General features: G+C 38.0%; 1 protein-coding gene across 5 annotated transcripts in view; it reads left to right on the forward strand.

Moving 5' to 3' along the window:
- The window catches only part of AHCTF1 (AT-hook containing transcription factor 1), a 93012-nt gene that overhangs the window by 14789 nt on the left and 55138 nt on the right, over window positions 1-23085 (forward strand). For all 5 annotated transcript variants that reach the window (XR_008674870.2, XM_019032568.4, XM_019032555.4 and 2 more), the window contains exons 3-14: window positions 800-1053; window positions 3794-3974; window positions 9415-9622; window positions 11513-11629; window positions 13132-13216; window positions 14485-14635; window positions 16690-16822; window positions 16913-17094; window positions 17602-17663; window positions 18770-18898; window positions 21185-21275; window positions 22365-22454. Coding sequence is in view for 4 of the 5 variants with exons in the window: in XM_019032568.4 (XP_018888113.4) it covers window positions 800-1053; window positions 3794-3974; window positions 9415-9622; window positions 11513-11629; window positions 13132-13216; window positions 14485-14635; window positions 16690-16822; window positions 16913-17094; window positions 17602-17663; window positions 18770-18898; window positions 21185-21275; window positions 22365-22454 (1683 nt within the window). In the remaining variant the exon portion in view is untranslated. The remainder of the gene's footprint in view (window positions 1-799; window positions 1054-3793; window positions 3975-9414; window positions 9623-11512; window positions 11630-13131; window positions 13217-14484; window positions 14636-16689; window positions 16823-16912; window positions 17095-17601; window positions 17664-18769; window positions 18899-21184; window positions 21276-22364; window positions 22455-23085) is intronic.

Here is a 23085-nt window from a genome sequence, read left to right on the forward strand (position 1 = left end):
CTCTATTCGGTCACCTAGCAGGTGTCATCTTCCACCCAGTGCTGCTACTCTGTGCTTCTCCTTGTCCATTCTTTGCTTAGCAGCTGGAGTAACATTTAAAACCATGCATAAATCAGATAGTTACTGACTTGATTTAAATCAGATAGTCACCTCTATGACTTTACATTGCAGGCAGGGTAAAATCCAAACATGACTAATAGGCGGAGAAGAGGTTCTGAGACTTCCTATCATTATGTTAGTTATGTCTTAATTTCTTAATTGGACTGTGAACTCTTTAGGGATAGAATAATATGTTCTATTTTATAACTGCCATAACTTCTAGTTTAAATCGTTTAAGCCTTAGTAGTTAAAGCATGAGTTTTGGAGTTAAACAGGCTTGGGATCTACTTCTGCCTGTGCTACTTTTTGACTTTGGGAAGGTTAAACAGTATTCAGGTTTAGCTGCCTTATCTCTACATTGAGGTGTGATAAGGAATAAATGAGATAACATTCAAGCACATACCATGGTGGCTTTTACTGAATGACTATTATTATTATTATTTGAGATGAAGTCTTGCTCTGTCACGCAGGCTGGAGTGCAGTGGCATGATCTCGGCTTACTCCAAGCTCCACCTCCTAGGTTCACGCCACTGAATGACTATTATTATTGTAATGATAGTTGCTTGATTAAAAGATTTCAATGTGGAGATAATATGTAAAGTTTTATGTAATGAACATATAGTTGTATGTAAATGAGCTAACCGTTATTGCATGTTTTGGGTATATACAATATTAAAATAAGCAATTTTTTTTCTTCTAGGGAAAAATGGACTTGCTTGCTTGGCTTGTGGTCCACAACTTGAGGTAGTAAACTCTATAACAGGAGAGCGATTGTCTGCTTACAGATTCAGTGGAGTCAATGAACAGCCTCCTGTAGTTTTAGCTGTGAAAGAATTCTCTTGGCAGAAGAGAACTGGATTATTAATAGGATTGGAAGAAACAGAAGGGAGTGTTCTCTGTCTTTATGACCTTGGAATATCAAAAGTAGTTAAAGCAGTTGTTCTTCCTGGAAGGGTAGGTACTGTTTAATATACCTGGACATTCTCTTTCAAAACTGAACCCCTGCTGGTTATATAGGTGTGTTACTTTGTGAAATTTCACTGACCCGCAACATTTACAATTTGTATACTTTTATGTAAATGTGTTACTCTTACATTTTATGTAAATGTGTTTAGAATAAAAATGAGGTTACAGATGATATGTTATTCAAGGAACTTAACGTTTAAAATATAACTTTCTTATTGGTTAAAATGTTCCAGAGTAAAAATAGCAATGACATGTAATGTTCTGATACTCTTTTTTTGTGAAAAGTATCATCTAAATCTTGTTCTTATCTCCAGTTGTGTTCTATGAGGACACTCGAAGTTTATAAAAATGTATTCATTACTATTCAATTTTTAAAATGTTTTTACCTTTTAAATTTGCGACAATAGTCTTGGATTGGAGCATTATGGAAAATATATGTTAGATTCCCAGGATGAATAAATTGAACTTGGTCTGTGGTTTTAGAGAGCTTATAGTCTAGTGGGAGAAGACAAATGAATAAGACTAGCATAAATATAGTGAATACTTTAATAAATTTAAGCACTTGGAACATGTAGAATGGGTAATTTCTAGTCAAAAGAGTTGGACATTTTAGATAAAGAGACTGGCATGGAAAAATAGTAGTACAGGGAGCATTTGGGAAACTAGACTTGATTTAGAATGTCTGAGGGAGGGATGAGGGGAAGGAAGAATAGGGGGCCAGAAACGTTAGGTTTTAGATTGTGAATGGCCTTGTTTGTAATTAGGGGCTCCTTTGAAATCAACGGTGAAGTAATTTTTTTTTTTTTTTCAGACAGAGTCGCTCTGTCAGCAGGCTGGAGTGCAGTGGCACGATCTCAGCTCACTGCAACCTCCGTGTCCCGGGTTCAACCGATTCTCCTGCCTTAGCTTCCTGAGTAGCTGGGACTACAGGCGTGCACCACCACGCCCAGCTAATTTTTGTATTTTTAGTAGAGATGGGGTTTCACCCTGTTGGCCAGGCTGCTCTCGATCGCTTGACCTCGTGATCCACCTGCCTTAGCCTCCCAAAGTGCTGGGATTACAAAGGCATGAGCCACCATGCCCGGCCAGTGGTGAAGTAATTTTAAGTAGAACTCTCATGTAAAAGGCTTGCTTGGATTGGGTCAGCGAGGATATTGTGAGAATAGAAACAAGTAGACTATTGCCATTCAGGTAAATAATGATGAGGAGCTGAACCAAGGAAATGACAGTAGAAATGGAGAAGATGGGGCAGATTCAGAACACATACAGAAGGAAACATGGACACTCATTGATCATTTGGATGAGGAATTGAGAAGAAACAAGGTTCTTGAACTGGTTGCTCAGTTGAATGCATGGTTGGTGTATGGAAGAGAGAATATAGAATAAGGAAAAGATGGGGGAGTAGCGATAGACACTTTCAAAAGTTCAACCTACTAGCTATTTTTTGGGTAGGGTGCAGTATACACTCATTATGTTTATTTTTTGTCTTCTAAAATTAAGGTAATAGTATTAATCACTTCATATAGTATTTTTATGAGGAATGTAAACTTAGATTCGCTACTCCTCACTGAGGAATTGAATATGCTTTAGTATTTATAGACATTATTACAGTAATTAGAAAAGAAAAAGTGATGAAGTTACAGCTTTCAGAATTAGAAACACTGAGTAATGTTTTGTATACTGATATAGAGAAAGAGCCAGGCTTTTGTCTGTAGTAAGTTACAGCCTGAAACAACTTTTAATCTTATTAACACATGAATCATTGATATCAGATATTTTCTTTTCTTGCCAGAACATTCATCAGTACAGGTTGAGAATCCCCTGTCCAAAATGCCTGGGACTAGAAGTGTTTTAGATTTTGGACTTTTGGATTTGGATGTTCAACCTGTACTAGCGTAGAAATCACCAAACATTTTATCATATATCATACCTAATTAATTTTTATGAATTAATAGGAAACTGAAGGAAAGACAAGTATAAAATATGGACGACTAGTTATAGACATTTAAAATTTGACTCATGAGATGAAGGGGAAAAATATGACTCCATAAAATAGCTAAAGTATACTTTTCTTTAAATAATAGCAATTCTTGTTAAGTGTCAGTGATCCAGTGACTGCCAGAGCTTTATATGAAGTCCAATAGAAAGAAGGTTAGACCTCTTCAGTCTTTAAGGTATAAAGAGGACTTAAAATACCTTTTTTGTTGTTGTTTTTTAAAGAGTAAACAGTAAATTTTTCTGGAATGATTAGTTTTTACTCTTAGGAGAAGAGGCCATAGAATCCTAGAGTAGCTGTTTAAGAGCTTTAAAATGAGAACAATTTAGGTTTGCGTTTTATGCGTAATGATTTTATGGCTTGAATAACTAGACTGACTTTCTAAGCCTCAGGTTATTTCATCTTTAAAGAGAACTACTCACACATAGTCTACTGTCAAAGCATTGTCATGAACATTGAATGAGCCAGGTAACACAATGCCTGGCGTATCAGTAAGCTCTCAGTCAACATCAATTGTTAGTCCAACTGCGTGATTTTTCTATGTATTGAGTAATGGTGTAATTCCTAGTATAGCTGAAGATTTCATTATTCAGATCACAAGTATCAAATGCAAATTTACTCTATAGTCTTAAATCTATTATAACTGATAACCTGCTTTAACTTAAATTTATTGTGTTAATTATATTTTCTTACTTTGCAGAAGAAAAGCAAATCACGTATTATGTTTTCTAGGTAACAGCTATTGAACCTATAATTAATCATGGAGGAGCCAGTGCAAGCACTCAGCATTTACATCCAAGTCTGCGATGGCTTTTTGGAGTGGCAGCTGTGGTCACTGATGTTGGACAGATCCTTCTTGTTGACCTATGTTTGGATGACTTGTCATGCAATCAAAATGAAGTTGAAGCATCAGGTAATCAGTTCTTTACTTGAAACCAAAAATGGAGCACCTGGATATTCTGATGCAATATTTTTTAAAGTAGCCAAAATTTTTTATAGCAGCTAGAGTAAAATAAAAGATATCTTCCTATCTATTAGAAAAAAAGGTATTTTAAAATCTTTTTTATTGTCTGGGCCTGAGCACAGTGGATACTTCTTGCATAAGATACTGTTTTGTTGATCAGGTGTTCATATGTTCTCAAGTAGGCCTTGAGAAAGGTAGTGATAATTGATTTTATTTGTTTTCATTTACATACCTGAATAAGATCTATTCTTAAGTAAATGCTGGAATAAGGGCTAAATATAAGAAATCTTGAGCCTTATCAGCCAATATGAAATTACCCAGCAATGTATATGGTCTAACATAGCGTTTTTGGCATATTGTTTATGTTTCTGTGGTAACACCAAGATAGAAATAAAATATTAGGAAATAACAGTAACTAAAAGTCTTTCTCACAAAATAACATCCTAAAATAGAAGTAATTCTATTCAGATTCAAAGAAAATGAAATACTTTTTCTCCTTTAAATGCTTGTATTTATAAAATTACTTTTTTCCAAGTGCTTTCAGTTTTTGAAAATTATGAGTCTCTGGTTTATGAAGAAAGGAAGAGCTAACCTTAAAATGTGTTTTTTACTCTTAATTTTTAGAAAAGGACTGTTTGACCCGAAAAATTTTGACTTTGGCTTTGTGAGGACGTTCTTGTTTTTGTTTTTTTTTTTTTTTTTTGGAGACGGCGTCTTGCTCTGTTGCCAGGCTGGAGTGCAGTGGCGTAATCCCTGCTCACTGCAACCTCCGCCTCCCGTGTTCAAGCGATTCTCCTGCCTCAGCCTCCTGAGTAGCTGAGATTACAGGCACACGCCACCATGCCTGGCTAATTTTTGTATTTTTTTTTTTTTTAGTAGAGATGGGGTTTCACCATATTGGCCAGGATGGTCTCGATCTCTTGACCTTGTGATCCGCCCGCCTTGGCCTCCCAAGTGCTGGGATTACAGGTGTGAGCCACCACACCCGGCACATTCTTGATTTTTAAAGCAAACCTAGAATATCAGTGTAGCTCTTTTCATTTATGGAGCAGCTCAGAAATAGATACAAACTATCAACATTTTATGTAGTTTATAATGAACATAACTAATAAAAATTGTCAGTGTATAAAAAAACCGATTAAAACTGCCAGTGGTGGAAGCGGGAGGGGAGGCTGCAGTGAACCGAGATCACGCCACTGCACTCCAGCCTGGGCGACAGAGCAGAATCCATCTCAAAGAAAACAAAAACAAAAAAACTGCAAGTGATAAAAACTATACTTAACAAGAAATGGAAGAGCCAAAATCATCTGAACAAAACTTAAATATGCAAAATCAGACCTGAAAAAATTTGATTTGGTGGAAATAATGCTCATACATGCACTTTAAAATATCTTCATAGAAGAGCCGGGCGCGGTGGCTCATGCCTGGAATCCCAGCACTTTGGGAGGCCAAGGTGGGTGGATCACTTGAGGTCGGGAGTTTGAGACCAGCCTGACCAACATGGAGAAACCCCGTCTCTACTAAAAAATATAAAATTAGCCAGGTGTGGTGGCACATGCCTCTAATCCCAGCTACTCAGGAGGCTGAGGCAGGAGAATCACTTGAACCTGGGAGATGGAGGCTGCAGTGAGCTGAGATTGCGCCATTGCATTCCAGCCTGGGCAACAAGAGTGAAACTCCATCTCAAAAAAAAAAAAGAATCTTCATAGATAGACACTATACCTTAAAATTTGGTATGTATACAAACCTGATTGATTAATAAAATTTTTATGTGAAGTTTAAATGAAAAGAATTGAGCAAAAGCAATAACTAAAAATGAATTTATAGATTATCAGAAAGTTTGTTTTTTATGGAAGATTAATCAAAGAAGTAGGCTTGATAGGCTTTTGTTTCATAGTGTATTTTGTGGTTATAGGTGTAAGGCTAATTAAAATGCTTATATTCATAATTAAAACTCCCTTCAAGTCAATATGGTGGCGTTAAAACATCTTTCATTTCAGAGGTCAGTAATCAGTAGGTGCACAAGGATAATTTTATAACGAAAGTCTCTGGATTGTGATCAGAACCATTTCTCAATTTTGAGAATTGGAAGCAGTTGGACTTTATAGCACAAAAAATTAAGCTTTAGGGTTTAATGCAAAATAAATTTTATTGATTACAAAAGTAATTTATGATTACAACTGTTTAGGCTTCACTGAAATACACCAAGGTAGGAAATGAAGTTCCAAACATACAGCATAAATATTGTTCTGCAGCTTCCCCAAACTTAACCGGTTTCTTATACATCTTTCCACGTCAGAACACATAGGGCTTACCCATTTCTTTTGAGTAAATTTGTAGTATCCCATTGTGTGAACTGTTTGTTGTGGCAAAATCTAACCTCTTCTTCTCTGAAAAAGACATCAGAAGCAGAAGTGATTTGGGGGTGGGGGCCCTGTTCTAGGACAGTGTGATATGATTTTTCCCCCTTTGTAACAATGAGAGAATCTGCTCTTGCACAGTGGTTATGTTAATATATGAGTCTGAGTTTTTTAATTTTTTTATTGAAGATTTCAGACATCTTCAGATAGTTAGAAGAATACAAGAGTTCCCATAAACCCATCACCCAAATTCAAGTTAATTTTCAACATTTGCTATACGTGTGTCTGTTTAGTTCATTCCCCTTTCCTCCTTTCCCTCTTTTCTTCTGTGTTAGTTTAAAGCAAATAGGGATATTTTATTACATAATCATAATGCCAATAACACTTTGGTATAGTGTGTTATCTAGACTATAATCAAATTGATGTGATTATCCAAAGCATCTTTTTACATTTGGATTGTTTGGATTGGAATTCAAATACAGTCTGCACATTAATTGCATTTGACAGTTAAGTCTCAAGTCTCCTTGAACGTACAGCAATCCTCTTCCTGTCCTCTCTGTTTTTATTTTTAGTGCCATTGACTTGCTGAAGTTATCTGATAGAATGTTCCACATTTTGGAATTAACTGTGCTTTCATGTGGTATCATTTTCGATTTTCTGCAAATTAAATTAGCTCTGGTTATAGATGAAGGTTTAGTATTTTGGCAAGGTAGTTTGGAAGTGCTGAGTACTTCATATTGTATCACATCAGGAGACACAGTGTCTAGTAGTTTCAATTAGTGATCAGTGGATTCACATGGTGACAGCATGATCCTTCCTTTTTAAAGTCTGTCATCAACTTTAAACTAGTGGTTCTCAGCAGGGGGTGAATTTTGTCCTCCAGGAGATGTTTGGCAATGTTAGAAGACATTTTTGATTGTTACTGCTGGTGCTACTTGCTACTAGTAGTTAGAGACTAATGATGTGGCTTAGCGTCCTATAGTGTACAGGATAGCCCTCTGCAGGGTAGTTCCCCCTTATCTGTGAGGGATACATTCCAAGAACCCCAGTGGATGCCGAAACCACAGCTAGTACTGAACCCTGCACACATTATGATTTTTCCTTATTAAATCAAGAACTTTGACCTCTTCATTTAAAGGAAGCACTTTACAGCTTCTCTTTGGCATATCTGAATTGCCAGCATGACCACTCTTGTGCTTTGAGGCCGTTAAGTCAGATAAGGGTTACTTGAACACAAGCACTGCAATACTGCGACAGTTGATCTGAGAACCAAGATGGCTACTAAGGGTGGCTTATACAGTGTGGATACACTGGACAAAGGTATGATTTATGTCCCTTTGATGGTAGCAGATTTCATCATACCACTCAGAGCAGCATGCAAATTTTTTTTTTTTTTGAGAGGCTGGAGTGCAGTGGCGCAATCTCAGCTCACTGCAACCTCTGCCTCCTGGGTTCAGGTGATTCTTCTGCCTCAGCCTCCCAAGTAGCTGGGACTACAGTTGCGCACCACCATGTCCGGCCAATTTTTTTTTTTTTTTAGTAGAGCCGAGGTTTCACCATATTGGTCAGGCTGGTCTTGAACTCCTGACTTCATGATCTGCCCGCCTCAGCCTCCCAAAGTGCTGGGATTATAGGCAAGCCACCTCACCTGGCTGAATTTTTTTTATATATATGTATATATAGATAGATAGATAGATATAGATATAGATATATATAGATATAGAATTATCTGTTTAATATTTTTGGACTTTGGTTTACTACAGGTAACTGAAATTGGAGAGTGAAACTGTAAATAATGAGAGGGAATACTGTAATGCCAAAATTATAAAACCCTACTTTGAGCTAATTGTTTCATTCATTAAGATTCTTTTTTTTTTTTTTCTTTTGAGACGGAGTCTTGCTCTGTCACCCAGGCTGGGGTGCAGTGGCTCAATCTTGGCTCACGGCAAGCTCTGCCTCCCGGATTCACACCATTCTCCTCCTGCCTCAGCCTCCCCAGCAGCTGGGACTACAGGCGCACGCCGCCATGCCCGGCTAATTTTTTTTTTTTTTTTTTTTTAAGTAGAGACTGGGTTTCACCGTGTTAGCCAGGATGGTCTCAATCTCCTGACCTTGTGATCCGCCCACCTCGGCCTTCCAAAGTGCTGAGATTACAGGCGTGAGCCACCGTGCCCGGCCTAAGATTCTTGGATAAGTCCCTTATTTCATTAAGGGCTGCAAAATGATGATTTTTATGTTCTGTCAATGTAAAGAATAATTTTCTCATTAATTAGGGCTTTCTGGTCACTCTGAAACACAATGTCTACAGAACAGGCAGGATAAATGTTTAGTGTTTCTTAAGTACTAATTTTCAGAGTAAGCAGGTGATACCTAGTTACTCCAATTGTTCAATATAAGGTCTTTTGTAGGTGGGGAGGGTAGGCTTCCCCCTTGCCCCACCCCTCTTTTTTTTTTTTTTTTTTTTGTATCCCTGTGAATTTTTCAGGTTTGGCATATTTAATGTGTTTCATTAATTTTATTGTTTTTGATGCCCAAAATGTCCTGTCATTGGTAATGAGAGCCCCTTCATGTTGTCTGATACATTCCCTTTCATCTGTGATAGCTTCCTAGATTACTGGCATAAGATGTACCAGGCTCATTTTATGTATTTTCTTCCCCCTGACCCGGAATCAGCCATTGCTCCAAGGAAGGTATTTAGGTAGTAGTTCTAAATTTCAATAAAGAAATAAATCAGTTTTATTTATGGTTGTTAACCCTAAAAAAATTCTATCTTAGATAATATTTGAGATGTACTGAGGGAATTTTTTAATATTATATAATTGAATGTGTTTTTTAAATTGTGACATTTAAATAGATAAGGATGGCAATTTTCTAGTTTAACATACTTTTTTGTTATCACTAATCTTTTAATTTCAATTAACTTCATTTAACTCAGTTGACTTCATTTGCAGCTTGAATAATGGATGACATATTTGCTTTTAATGCTGTTTCTAGTTTTTTAACTTCATTTGTCTAATTTGTGGTTTTAGATCTTGAAGTTCTAACTGGTATCCCAGCTGAAGTACCACACATTAGAGAAAGTGTAATGAGAGAAGGGCGCCATCTGTGTTTCCAGTTAGTAAGTCCAACAGGAACAGCCGTTTCAACTCTTAGTTACATAAGCAGGACAAATCAGCTTGCTGTAGGTTTTTCTGATGGCTATCTAGCACTTTGGAACATGAAAAGCATGAAAAGAGAGTAAGTATAACTTTTTTCCCTTATTTGATTATAGGTAGTTTTTTTGCATATAGCTTGTACTTGGTTACTAATATTTGAAAGTTAGCATAGTGAGAAAAGGGTAGATTAATGATTGAATGAATGATTGAGATGACTAATTTTTCATGGCATTAAATCAATGTGAATACCATAAAGGAGTGACTTAGCACATGAATTTAGCTTTATTTTTTTTAGTGTTTATTTAAAAGGCATTACAGTCATGTGTTTAACATGCTAGTAAAGCATGACTTTGTAACTTTACAACGTTTTGGTCAACAACAGGCCTTATATAAGAAAGGGGTCTCATAAAATTTTACTGTATTTTGATTGTACCTTTTTAATGTTTAAGATACCATTGTGTTATAGTTGCCTGCAGTATTCCATACAGTAACATGCTGTACAGGTTAGTAGACTAAGAGCAACAGGCTATACCATCTAGCCTAGGTATATAGTAGGCTGTACCATCTAGGTTTGTGTTACTAGACTGTATGATGTTTGCACAATGACTGAATCCCTGACGAGCATTTCTCAGAACAGATCCCCTTTTGTTAGGTGACACATGACTGTGTTTGTATAATATGAGTTCTTTCAGAAGTACCTTCCTAATCATCATCTATGTAAAGTAACAGCTTAATAAAGAATTCTCAGTTGAGAGGGAAAAAAAGGATTTTTAAAAATCAAAGTTAGAAAATACTTGTGTTTTACGTTTTTTCTGCTGTCAAAAAGTCCCCAAAATATAATTATATTGATACTTTGTAGCTAAGTTAATTTGTGTTAAGCGTTAAGTAGATGCCTATTTGGCCCTTAAGTTTTCAATTTATTTGTTTCTCCATTTTTCCTGAGGCATACTGGTATATTTTATTGAGTAATTTATCTTATGGGAAGTGTATCTCAACTCTCTTTGCTGTTATCCTTTTATCAGCTCTTTTTTTTCTATTTTTTTGGGGGGTGGGGTTTCACTCTGTTGCCCAGGCTGGAGTGCAGTGGCACAATCTTGGCTCACTGCAACCTCCACTTCCCAAGTTCAAGTGATTCTCCTGCCTCAGCCTCCCAAGTAGCCGGGACTACACGTGTGCACCACTGAACCCAGCTAGTTTTTGTATTTTTTTCTTTTTTTAGAGACGGATTTTCACCATGTTGGTCAGGCTGGTCTCGAACTCCTGACCTTGTGATCCACCTGCCTCAGTCTCCCAAAGTGCTGGGATTACAGGTGTGAGCTACCGCGCCCGGCTGCCAGTTTGTCAGCTCGTCTTTGAATTTGCTCCTAAAGAAATACCTGCAGTACCTGGCTTCTACAGCAGTGCTTTCTCTAACACTATCATCTCTTGGTCAATTTTTGCTTTTTTAGCAGTTTATGGGAACTCTTCAGTTTCTAACTCATCTTCTGTTGTAGTAGTGGGGAAACTGATGCTAAACCCAAACAGCTGAAAAGTCTCGTGGCAGTATCTCGTCTCTTTGTAGGACACCTTTTATGGTTGAGCAGTATGTAGGAGTGTACATCAAATATGACTCTTAGGACCAGTTTACACAGACATGAATGCATCCGCTTGAGTAATTCTAACACTCCCCAGTTCTACCTCTTGGGCATTGAATATGACTCTTAGGACCAGTTACACACACACGTAAGTGCATCCACTTGACTGCATCTGACTCTTCCCAGTTCTGTCTCTGGGGGATGGGTGCCATGACCATAGTCTTGATGTCTTGTGCCGTGTGTATTTTTGCAGATAAGATGACTTGGCCATGGCCCACAGATCACTTATTCTGGGGGAGTGTAGGAACAGTGGTTGCCTAACCCAAGTTCTTACATGATGTACCTTTTTCCTTTCTATAAAATAACTTAAAAATATGAAATATACTAATTTGTTTCAGATATTACATACAATTGGAAAGTGGACAAGTTCCTGTATATGCTGTCACTTTTCAAGAACCTGAGAATGATCCTCGGAATTGCTGTTACTTGTGGGCTGTTCAGTCTACACAAGATAGGTAGGTCTCATACAAACTTTTTTTTGTTTTGTTTTTTTGGAGACGGAGTCTCGCTCTGTTGTCCAGGCTGGAGTGCAGTGGCGTGATTTCGGCTCACTGCAACCTCGGCCTCCCGGATTCATGCCATTCTCTCGCTCAGCCTCCCGAGTAGCTGGGACTACAGGTGCCCGCCACCACGCCTGGCTAATTTTTATATTTTCAGTAGAGACAGGGTTTCACCATGTTGGCCAGGCTGGTCTTGAACTCCTGACCTCATGATCTGCCCGCCTCAGCCTCCCAAAGTGCTGGGATTACAGGTGTGAGTCACCACACCTGGCCTGATACATACTATCTTTAAAAATTAGTCAAAAATAGAACAGGTAGTCTATGTAGTTATGTAGTCTTTTTTAGTGAAGGCAACACAGTTCTTTCAGTGAATTAGTGAGTAGTAGTTGAAATTATTTTAAAAGTTAAATGGTTGTTTCTACATGCTTGAATAATTCTGAGTTATCAGAAGAAATTGTGCGGGCTTACTTGAATGTTTTTCACAGATTGAGAGCCTTGGAACCTTCTAAGTACCCTGCTCTCTTGTTCTCAATCTCAGTACTCTGCTCTCTTATTCTTCAAATATACTTGGAGATTGAGAACAAGAGAGCTGGGTGGGTACTCAGCAAAGGACTAAGGAGTGAATAGTGTGGTATGAGGAATATTAGGAAGGTGTGGTGTGCTAGAAGCCAAGTAAAAGAAATAAGAACTAGTAATAGGAATTATTAAAAGGGATCAACTAGTAGTAAAATTCAGATTCAGATGATGTGGCTCTGGAATCTATGCTCTTAACACTTACTGCATGCTTCGTGCTTGAGTTCACTACAGGGTTGATTTAGTATCTTCACTTTGTGTCTTGATAGGCCTCTCATGGTTGAGGGCAACATCCATATTTAAAAAAAATTTTTTCCCCACCCTTCCCCCAACTGCCCTTTCTCCTTCCCATACTCCCCACTGTCCTTTGAACCTCTACATTTTAAGTAAAAATAGCAAGATGGAGGAAGAGACCAGGATGAAGGCATAAAGGATATTTTGTTCATTAAGGAAGGTTCTCTGAGGTTACTATGGGATAATTCTGTTTACATCCTGGCCACAACTTTACCACAGGGTACTGCACTTAGCTGCAAAGGAAGCTGGGAGATGTTATAGAACTTTAGGCAACCATGTGTTTAAGTAGAGTATACCCATTGAGGAAGGAATATTTGAGAAAAAATATTGAGTAATCAGTCTTTGCTACATAAGATATCTCCTACAGTATGCAAACAGCATCGATTTAGTTGATTAGAATCAATAATGAATATCAATTATTATTTCAAAGGACTACATTTTTATAAAAATTATGGAAAACTAAATTTTTCACAGTGATTTTAGTTTTGTCACATGCACTCAACATTGCAAGCAAACTAAACTTACTTGGACAGTAAGAGATGTTTAATGTATTAATATATTTAGCGCGTCTTGGTTAATTTCTGTTTCAGTGAAGGGGATGTTTTGAGTTTGCATCTGCTGCAGCTGGCCTTTGGTAATAGAAAGTGTTTGGCATCAGGACAAATCTTATATGAGGTAAATGGTCATTGGACTATGGGTTTATATTACCATTTTGTTGTTTTCTATTTTAAATATGTTGTCTTTGTTTTAAGATATTGAAAAGTGATTTTTTTTTTTTTTTTTTTTTTTGAGACAGAGTCTCGCTCTGTTGCCCAGGCTGGAGTGCAGTGGTGCAATCTTGGCTCACTGCAACCTCCGCCACCCGGATTCAAGCAATTCTCTGCCTCAGCCTCTGGAGTAGCTGGGATTACAGGTGCCCGCCACCACGCCTGGCTAATTTTTTTGTATATTTAGCAGAGACGGGGGTCTCACCATCTTGGTCAGGCTGGTCTTGAACTCCTGACCTCGTGATCCACCCACCTTGGCCTCCCAAAGTGCTGGGATTACAGGCGTGAGCCACCGCACCTGGCTGTGAAAAGCGATTCTTATATTGAAGTTAATATTGTATTCATAATGTAGTAGAAGTAATTTAAATTAGAGATCTGTTTTACCTATTTACCCAGGTAGCATTCTTAACTTCTCAGATACCATTTTCCTCTACAATGAGGGGATTGGACTAGATTCAAGCTTGTGGCTTAATTGGTACCCAGGAAAAATAATTCCACTTTGTTGCTCTAACATATCAAGCATTAAGCCATAGGGTGATTTTTATAAGAGGACATACGCATCTAGGCTTTTAGATGGCTACCTATTTATCTGGCTGAATTCCTGAGGAAATAGGAGGGGTGCTGCTAATAGCTATATTTTGTACACCCTCACATACCTGTCTCTAGAACCGACTTTTCTTAACCTAATGTTTGAGGGATATAGAAACGGGTTTCAGGGAATCAATAAAGGCCCTGAATTATGTGTTGCATTTTTATGGGGGAAGTCTCATAGCCTTTTGTCAGATTCTTAAAGGTATCAATAAGCTAAAAGTCTAAGAACTATTCTAGAGCAAGAATTTCTGTGAGAACACAGGTATAGTATTGCTGGTCTGGGATGTATGCATATATAATTTTGATGGTTATTCCAGTTTACATACCAACCAGTAGGGCACGAGGGCTTCTGTGTTAAATAACTTTAGAAGACTTGTTGGTAATTATTTTTGAGAGACTAAATCTCACTTTTTATTTGTTTTAAAGTATGTAAAATTTTAGAGCCTTTTTCCATGATTGGTTCTCTTCAGTCTAAATTGTTTTCTTTGTATTGTGTGAACAATCTTTAAATTTGGAGAATATTTAATTTTAGAGTGACCTTCTGCCTAGAATCAGATTAATATTTGCGTGTATTTTATGTTACAGGGGTTAGAATACTGTGAAGAAAGATACACCCTGGACCTGACAGGTGGCATGTTCCCTTTGAGGGGACAGACGAGTAATACCAAATTGTTGGGATGCCAGAGTATAGAGAAATTTCGATCTCATGGTGACAGGGAGGAAGGCGTAAATGAAGGTTAGTTAAAGTACTTGAAATATGTCATGTGAAGGCAGGATTTAAAATTTATGACAGGTGTGGTTTTCTAGATTTCATACTCCTGGCAGTTCAGAAAATTAGAATAGTAATTAACGGAATTTATTCAGTTCTATATGAGATACTAGATATTTCTTGCTCTCCAGATTGCTATGTATAACTAAACAATAAAATAGATTAGGGTAATGAAGGACCCTTTTATTTTAATCTAGTTCTCAAAACAGGCGATCCCCAGTCTGAACTAGTGTGAGTAGTCTTTGAATGAAGTTTATCTGTGTATTTTTTGAGCCATGTATGGCATACATGCCTTGGTTGTCTTGAATGTTTTCTCTGTCTCCTTTAGTGTCATCGCTTTTTCCTGGCAGTTTTTTTTGCATCGGTTTTTTAAGCCAGGATTATCATAATCCAGCCCTATCACTAGTGATGACCTTTGACAGATTGCTTAACATTTCAGAGCCCTGTTTCTCCATCTGTAAGTGGGATCCTAGTTAGACCTTTTGCAAAGGGTAGTTGTGAGGATTAAATCACACAGCGAACTTACCCATCCCAGAAATGCCCTTTTTGCTAGGGCCTGTATCTGTATTTCTGATCCAGGTTTCAGATCCAGTTAAATATCTGAAAAGCACATGTTGTCATGAGCTCACGTCTTTTTAAAGTTTTTTTTTATTTATTTATTTAGAGACAGGGGTCTCACTCTGATGCCCAGGCCAGTCCAGGCCAGAGTGTGGTGGCACGATCTTGGCTGGTTGCAGCCTTGACCTTCTGGGCTCAAGCAATTCTCCCATCTCGGTCTCCCAAGTAACTGGGACTGCCAGCACACACCACCACGCCTGGCTAATTTTTGTATTTTTTGTAGTGACAGGGTGTTTTGTTTTTTTTTGTTATGTTTTTTTGAGATGGAGTCTCGCTCTGTCCAGTGCAGTTGCGCGATCTCAGCTCACTGCAGGCTCCGCCTCCGGGGTTCATGCCATTCTCCTGCTTCAGCCCCCTAAGTAGCTGGGGCTACAAGCACCCACCACCATGCCCAGCTAATTTTTTGTATATTTAGTAGAGACGGGGTTTCACCGTGTTAGCCATCTCCTGACCTCATGATCCACCCGCCTCGGCCTCCCCAAGTGCTGGGATTACAGGCGTGAGCCACCGCACCTGGCCTGTTTTTGTTTTTTTAGAGACAGGGTCTCACTGTCACCCAGGCTGGAGTGCACTTGCACGATCTCGTCTCACTGCAACCTCTGCTTCCCAGGTTCAAGCGATCCTCCCACCTCAGCCTCCTGAGTAGCTGGGACTACAGGTGCATGCCACAATGCCCAGCTAATTTTTGTATTTTTTTGTAGAGATGAGGTTTTGCTGTGTTGCCTGGGCTGGTCTCGAATTTCTGGGCTCAATTGATCTGCCCACCTGGCCTTCCAAAGTGCTGGGATTACAAGTGTGAGCCACTGCACCTGGCCATGCTCTCTCTTATTCCCCATTCTTTCTATTTCCTTATAGTAGTGTTTCAGATTTTTACTTTCTTCTTCTCCTGTTGATGTCTCTTACTCTATTCCTGTCTTTCCATTCCACAGGCACCATCCAAGCACTTTTCTTTTTCTCTCTTTACCTTATAACCGGATAAGTCCTTCTCAGCTAAGGTTCATCATAATAAAGCCTTAATGCCCAAAGGCATCCGTTTTAGGTAGTGAATTAACTTCTCTAGTACTAGCTACGTACCGTCCTTGGGAGAGAGACTGTTTATTCAAATCATTTTCTACTTTCTGCCTCTAATACCTCAACGTTGCTCAAGTATTAACTGAAAACAAGCAAGGATATAACTTCTGATGAGTGACTACTTTTTAATAAGGCCTTAAAATTGAGAAACAGTCAAAATGCAAGTGAATGAATCTGGTCTTACATACAAATGATAGAAATGCGTTTTGATGAATCAAGTGAAATATGAATTAAACCTCTTAATTTATGAGAAAATCTTGCTATAATTCTGTTGAGGTGATTTTACTTTGAGATTCTTTATTCTGTTTTTAAAAATTATCTTTTTCTTTCAGCTCTATCGCCTGACACTAGTGTTTCAGTCTTTACCTGGCAGGTGAATATATATGGACAGGGAAAGCCTTCTGTATATTTGGGGCTTTTTGATATAAATCGTTGGTATCATGCACAAATGCCAGATTCGTTAAGGTATGATTCTTTTTTTCTCTCTCTCCTTTCTCTTTGTATTTGTATGTGGAGCTGACCAATGACTTAGTAATGTTTTAAATTTTCTTTTAGGTCAGGAGAATATCTACATAATTGCTCTTATTTTGCACTGTGGTCATTGGAGTCTGTTGTAAGTAGGACTTCTCCACATGGCATCTTGGATATATTAGTACATGAGAGAAGTTTAAATAGAGGAGTCCCTCCTTCATATCCACCTCCCGAGCAGTTTTTTAATCCAAGCACTTATAATTTTGGTATGTATTTCCTTAACATTACCTCTTAAGAAAAGTAATGCACAAAAGTATGTAAATGTATACGTTGTGTAGTTTATTCATTTAGTGTTATCTGTTTGTATCTCACTGTTAGTTAACATATGGATAACTTAGGAAATTAATATATACACACAAGAAATTTAGTATTTATATGTTTTATAAAGGAATTATGACTTATTTTGAACTTGCTAGGAAAGATATTAACTGTTTCACATCTGGTGCATTTTATAGTAGCTTTTATTTTTTTGCTGTGTTTTTCAGCTGTGCTTGGAGTTTTTTGGGTTTTGTTTTTTGCTTTTTTCTTGTTTTGCTGTGTAATAGGTTTGTTATCTATTCTTAGGATGAAAATACCTAGAAAAGTTTATTTAAAGATTTATTACATGTAATAATTTGACACCTTGCCTTGCAGTCTGTTATTGGATAAATTTTGTTCTATTAATGCCATTTAAAATATATGTAAGTGGATTATTTTTTAAATCTTTTTTTTAGATGCCACTTGTTTGTTAAACTCGGGAGTTGTTCATTTAACTTGTACTGGCTTTCAGAAGGAGGTAGGTAACAACTAGTGATTTCTTAATTGAACTGAAGTCAGATCTTAGAATATAGTTGATTTATGGATTTAAGTTTTACTTAGTGATATTGACAGTTGTTTCAGCTTAAATGGTAGCTTCTGCTAGGTTTATGAGATTATCAACTAGTAGTATCAGTTACTAATGACAGCCTGCCGGAAGACGTATTGTATGTTTTTAGCAACTAATTTATGTAGATGCTAGCTACGTGAACCTCAAGCTTTCTGTCTCCTCAGAAAGCTTATGAGGAAATGAAGTAATGCAAAGAAGGCACCTAGCACAGTGGTATAGTGCCTGGCACAGGAAAAGAAAAAGAATTTTGAAAAATACTTTCCTCTTTTTGAGACGGAGTTTCGCTCTTGTTGCTCAGGCTGGGGTGCAGTGACACCATCTCGGCTCATTGCAACCTCTGCCACCAAGGTTCAAGTGATTCTTCTGCCTCCGCCACCTGAGTAGCTAGGATTACAGGTGCTCACCACCACGCCCGGCTAATATTTTGTATTTTTAGTAGAGATGGGGTTTCACCATGTTGGCCAGGCTGGTCTCGAACTCCTGACCTCAGATGATCCGCCTGCCTCGGCCTCCCGAAGTGTTGGGATTATGAGTGTGAGCCACCGTGCCTGGCCTGAAAAATGCTTTTCTAGGGAAGTATTATGTGGCAGACCTTTTCATTGATAATCGTCCAGATGTGGATGAATGCTGTATTTATACTTAATATCAAATCTCTTTCACATTAGATAAAGAGGAGTAGACTGCAGGAGTTTTCCTGTGTGTGTGTGTGTGTGTGTGTGTGTGTGTGTGTGTTTTGTCAAGATGTCACCAAATCTGTCAGCTTTAGAGAAGACAGCAGGATTATACAGTTCATAAAAATATATAAGCTACCTTTTGCTAATAGTAGTATTCACAACTAGCAAGCATTGGTTAAGCTTAAGAACCTGTAAACTCTGTTTCTTGCAGGAAATATAGTCTTTCATAATTTCCATTTGCTATCTTTAAATTTTACTTAAATTTAAGTGTAATTTATTAATCTTAAATTTGATTATTCAAATTGAGCATTGATTGATGCCTTACTAATTTATCTGTTACAGACTTTGACTTTTTTAAAGAAATCAGGTCCATCACTCAATGAACTCATTCCTGATGGTTATAATCGATGTCTTGTAGCTGGCCTTCTTTCCCCAAGATTTGTTGATGTTCAGCCTTCCAGTTTAAGCCAAGTGAGATGATTTTTAACTCTATTGTTTCTTTTGGTTGGATCACGTTATTAGCTTTCTATTACAGTAAAAATGTATTAGATAATTTCTGCAAAAATAGGTGAAGTAGTGTAATGCTGACTCTGGGTGATCAGCAGTTGTGGTCTTAGGTTTGGTTTAAAATTCCTATTCCTAATACCCAATAGGCCATAACTTGGCAGCAGGTTGACTTAGCTGTATAGAAGGATACAGGACAGGAAACACCTCATGGCTGCCTCAGGCTGGAATGCAGTGGCATGGTCATGGCTCACTGTAGCCTCAACCTCTTGGGCTTAGGCAGTCTTCCCACCCCAGCCCCCCCAAGTAGCTAGGACTACAGACAGGCACCACTATGCTTAGCCCTTTTTTTTTTTTTTGGTAGAGACAGGGTCTCGCTATGTTGCCTAGGCTGGTCTTGAACACCAGGCCTCAAGTTACCCTCCCACCTTGGCATCCCAAAGTGCTGAAATTACAGGCATGAGCCACCTTGCCCAGCCTGTAATAATGTATTTTTACTGTACCTTTTCTATGTTTAAATACACATATACTTCATATTGTGTTACAGTTGCTTACAGTATTCAGCACAGTAACATGCTATACAGGTTTGTAGCTTAGGAGCGATATACATAGCCTTGATATGTAGTTGACTACACCATCTAAGTTTGTGTAAGTACGCTCTTACCATGATTGCACAACAATGAAACACTTAACGAAACATTCATCGGAATGTATCCCCATCATTAAGCAACACATGGCTATATGGAAAAATGCAATTCATTTTTGTATATTTATTTGATATCTACATAACTTTCAAGGTGTGCAACCATCAGCAAATAATAGACTTTTTTCGTTTATTTGTTTGTTACTAACTTTATTTTTTTTGAGACAGCATCTCGGTCTGTTGCCCAGACTGGAGTGTAGTGACGTGATCTTGGCTCACTGCAACCTCCAACCTCCTGGGTTCAGGTGATTCTCCTGCCTCAGCCTCCTGAGTAGCTGGAACTAGAGGCGTGTGCCACCACACCCGGCTAATTTTTTATTTTTAGTAGAGACAGAGTTACACCATGTTGGCCAGGCTGGTCTCAAACTCCTGACCTCAAGTGATCTGCCCTCCTCGGCCTCCCAAAGTGCTGGGATTACAGGTGTGAGCCACTGTGCCTGGCCAGTTACTGAGTTTTCTCATTGCAATGTGGTAGAACTTCTATAAACTATAGGATAATAATGTTAGTAGCAGATGTTTTTGTTTTGTCCCTGGTATTAAATATAAATGGCTTCAGTGAGTCTCCATTTAGAGTCACGCCTTCTTAGGTTTTGTGGACCATTATGTAATTCCCTCTGTACCTGTTTAACTTACATTCATGTGATTCCTTTTTGAACATCTTTTAATTTGCTCCTGTAATAAATGAAATTAATAGGTTCCTCTGATATTAAACCAGACTCAGTGATTTTCAAAATATCAGCTTTATTGAGATATTTCATACACCGTGCAGTTCAAATATTTCAAGTGTACAGTTCAGTGATTTTAATTCACAGAATTCTGCAGCTGTCATCACATTCCATTTTAGGACATTTTTATTACTTCTAAAGAAAGTTCTATGGCCATAAACAGTCACTCCTTTTCCCTTACCTTCCTGCCTGCCCCATCCTACCCAGCCTTACATAATGACTAATCTACTTTTCTGTCTTTATAGATTGACCTATTCTAGACATTTCATATAAATGGGTCAAATAATATGAAGTCTTTTGTGACTGTCTCATTTAGCATGTTTTCAAGGTTCATCTGTATTATAGCAAGTATCAGTACTTCATCCCCTTTTATGGCTGTATAATATTCTGTTGTATGAGCATACCATAATTTGTTTATCTACAATTAATGGTCATGTGTGTTGTTTCCACTTTATGGCTATTAATAATGGTGCTGTGAACCTTCATGTGAAATTTTTGTTTGGGCGTGTATTTTTGTTTCTTTTTGGTATATACCTAGGTGTGGAATTGGAGGGTCGTGTGGTAAGTCTATGTTTAGCATACTGAGAAACCGCCAAACTGCTTTACAGAGTGGCTGTTCCATTTTACATTCCCACCAGCAGTGTATGAGAGTTCCAGTTTTAACACATCCTTACCATGCTTGTTATTGTCTTTTGATTATAGCCCTTCTTATGGGTCATACTGATTTTTTTAGCCTTAAAATTTTTAAATTCTAAACCAGAACTTGCCTATGATCTCACACCCCCTTTCTTTCCATTTCTTTCCTTTCTATAATGCATGGTTTAGGAAGAACAGTTAGAAGCTATATTGTCAGCAGCAATTCAGACTAGTTCCCTGGGACTTTTGACTGGTTATATCCGAAGATGGATAACAGAAGGTAAGATTCTGATAACAAGTAAAATGTTTGGTATTTTTAAAGTTATCAACTTGCTATTTGTTGTATTTTTTTCTTAGTTATTTTAATTTTGATATAATTGAAGATCCACATGCAGTTGTTAAGATGCAATAGAGAGATCCCGCCCCCTTTAGCACGTTTGCCCACAGTACTATGATCTGACAAACCTTTAGTACAGTCAGCACCACCAGGATCCCTCATGCTGCCGTTACAGCCATACCTACCTTCTTTCTGCCCCATCCTTAACCCCTGGCAAGAATTTTGTCATTTTAAACATGTTCATAAATGGAATTATGCAGTATGTAACCTTTTTGGATTACCTTTTTTACTCAGCAAAATTCTCTAGGAATTCATCCAAATTGTTGTGTGTATCACTGTTACTCTTCACACACATACACACACACACCCCAAACATATATTATCGTCTGTTCAGAACCATTTGAGAATAGTTTTTTTTTCTGAACCATTTGATGATAAGCCATCATGCTTTTGTAGCCCATAAATATTTCAGTATTGCTGCTTCTAAGAATAAGGACATTCACTTACAAAACCACTTTGTGATCATAAAAAATCAAGAAAATTAAGACTTTTATCTAACCTAGAGACCTTATTGAAATCCCAGTAATGTCCTTTATTTCAATTTAGAGGGTAGAAAGAGCTCAGAATCATGCTTTGTATTTAGTTTTTTGGAAAAGAGATCTAGAATAGTTTGTATGTAATTGTTTTTATAATTTCCCTTAATCTTGTACATTTTGTCACTTTGTCTTTCAAAAAATTGACCTTTTTTTTTTTTTAAAGGAATTAGGCCTTATTTTATAGACTGCATTTTAGTTTGTGCTTGCCGTCGCTCCTCATGATTGAATGACAGTTTTTGCATTTTTGGCGGCAGCACTACCTGAAATGACGTGCTCCGTGGTGTGGTGTGCTGAGAAGGTCCGTTTTCCCAAGTTGCCTCCCTGAAGTGTTGATGTTCACTCGGTTAGGGTGCTGTCTGCCATGCTTCTCCACCAACAATTTAGAACTCTGTTTGTAATTAATCTTTATTTTTTCCCTTTTGTATTTACAAATAAGAACAACCAAATTCTGCCACTAATTTGCGCTTTGTTCTTGAATGGACGTGGAATAAAGTGGTTCTCACAAAAGAGGAATTTGACAGACTATGTAAGTATTAGAGGTCTAGATGTAGGACAGAATTTAATATTAAAATACTAACCTTGGTTTATGTCTTAAGTACATAATTTTTAATCATTTTGAAGTTGTAAACTCTTTTCTTTTTTTGAGACGGAGTCTTGCTCTGTCGCCAGGCTGTAGTGCAATGGCGCGATCTCGGCTCACTGCAGGCTCCACCTCCCGGGTTCAAATGCCATTCTCCTGCCCACCACTATGCTCGGCTAATTTTTTTGTATTTTTTAGTAGAGACGGGGTTTCACCGTGTTAGCCAGGATGGTCTCGATCTCCTGACCTTGTGATCCGCCCGCCTCTGCCTCCCAGAGTGCTGGGATTACAGGCGTGAGCCACCGTGCCTGGCCTGAAGTTTTAAACTCTTAAAATTTGAAGATGTCCCAAAAGAAGATTATTTCTTTTTACATTAAAGTGATAAAAGTAATTTTTTTTTTTTTTTTGAGACATGGTCTCACTTTTTGCCCAGGCAGGAGTACAGTGGTGAGTTCATGGCTCAGTGCAGCCTTGACTTTTTGAGCCCAAGTCATCCTCCTGCCTCAGCCTCCTGAGTAGCTTGGACCACAGGCACATGCTGCCTCACCCAGCTAATTGTTGTATTTTTTGTAGAGAC

This window comes from Gorilla gorilla, chromosome 1 (genome assembly GCF_029281585.2).
Source record: "Gorilla gorilla gorilla isolate KB3781 chromosome 1, NHGRI_mGorGor1-v2.1_pri, whole genome shotgun sequence".
In the NCBI taxonomy this organism is placed as follows: Eukaryota; Metazoa; Chordata; class Mammalia; order Primates; family Hominidae; genus Gorilla; species Gorilla gorilla.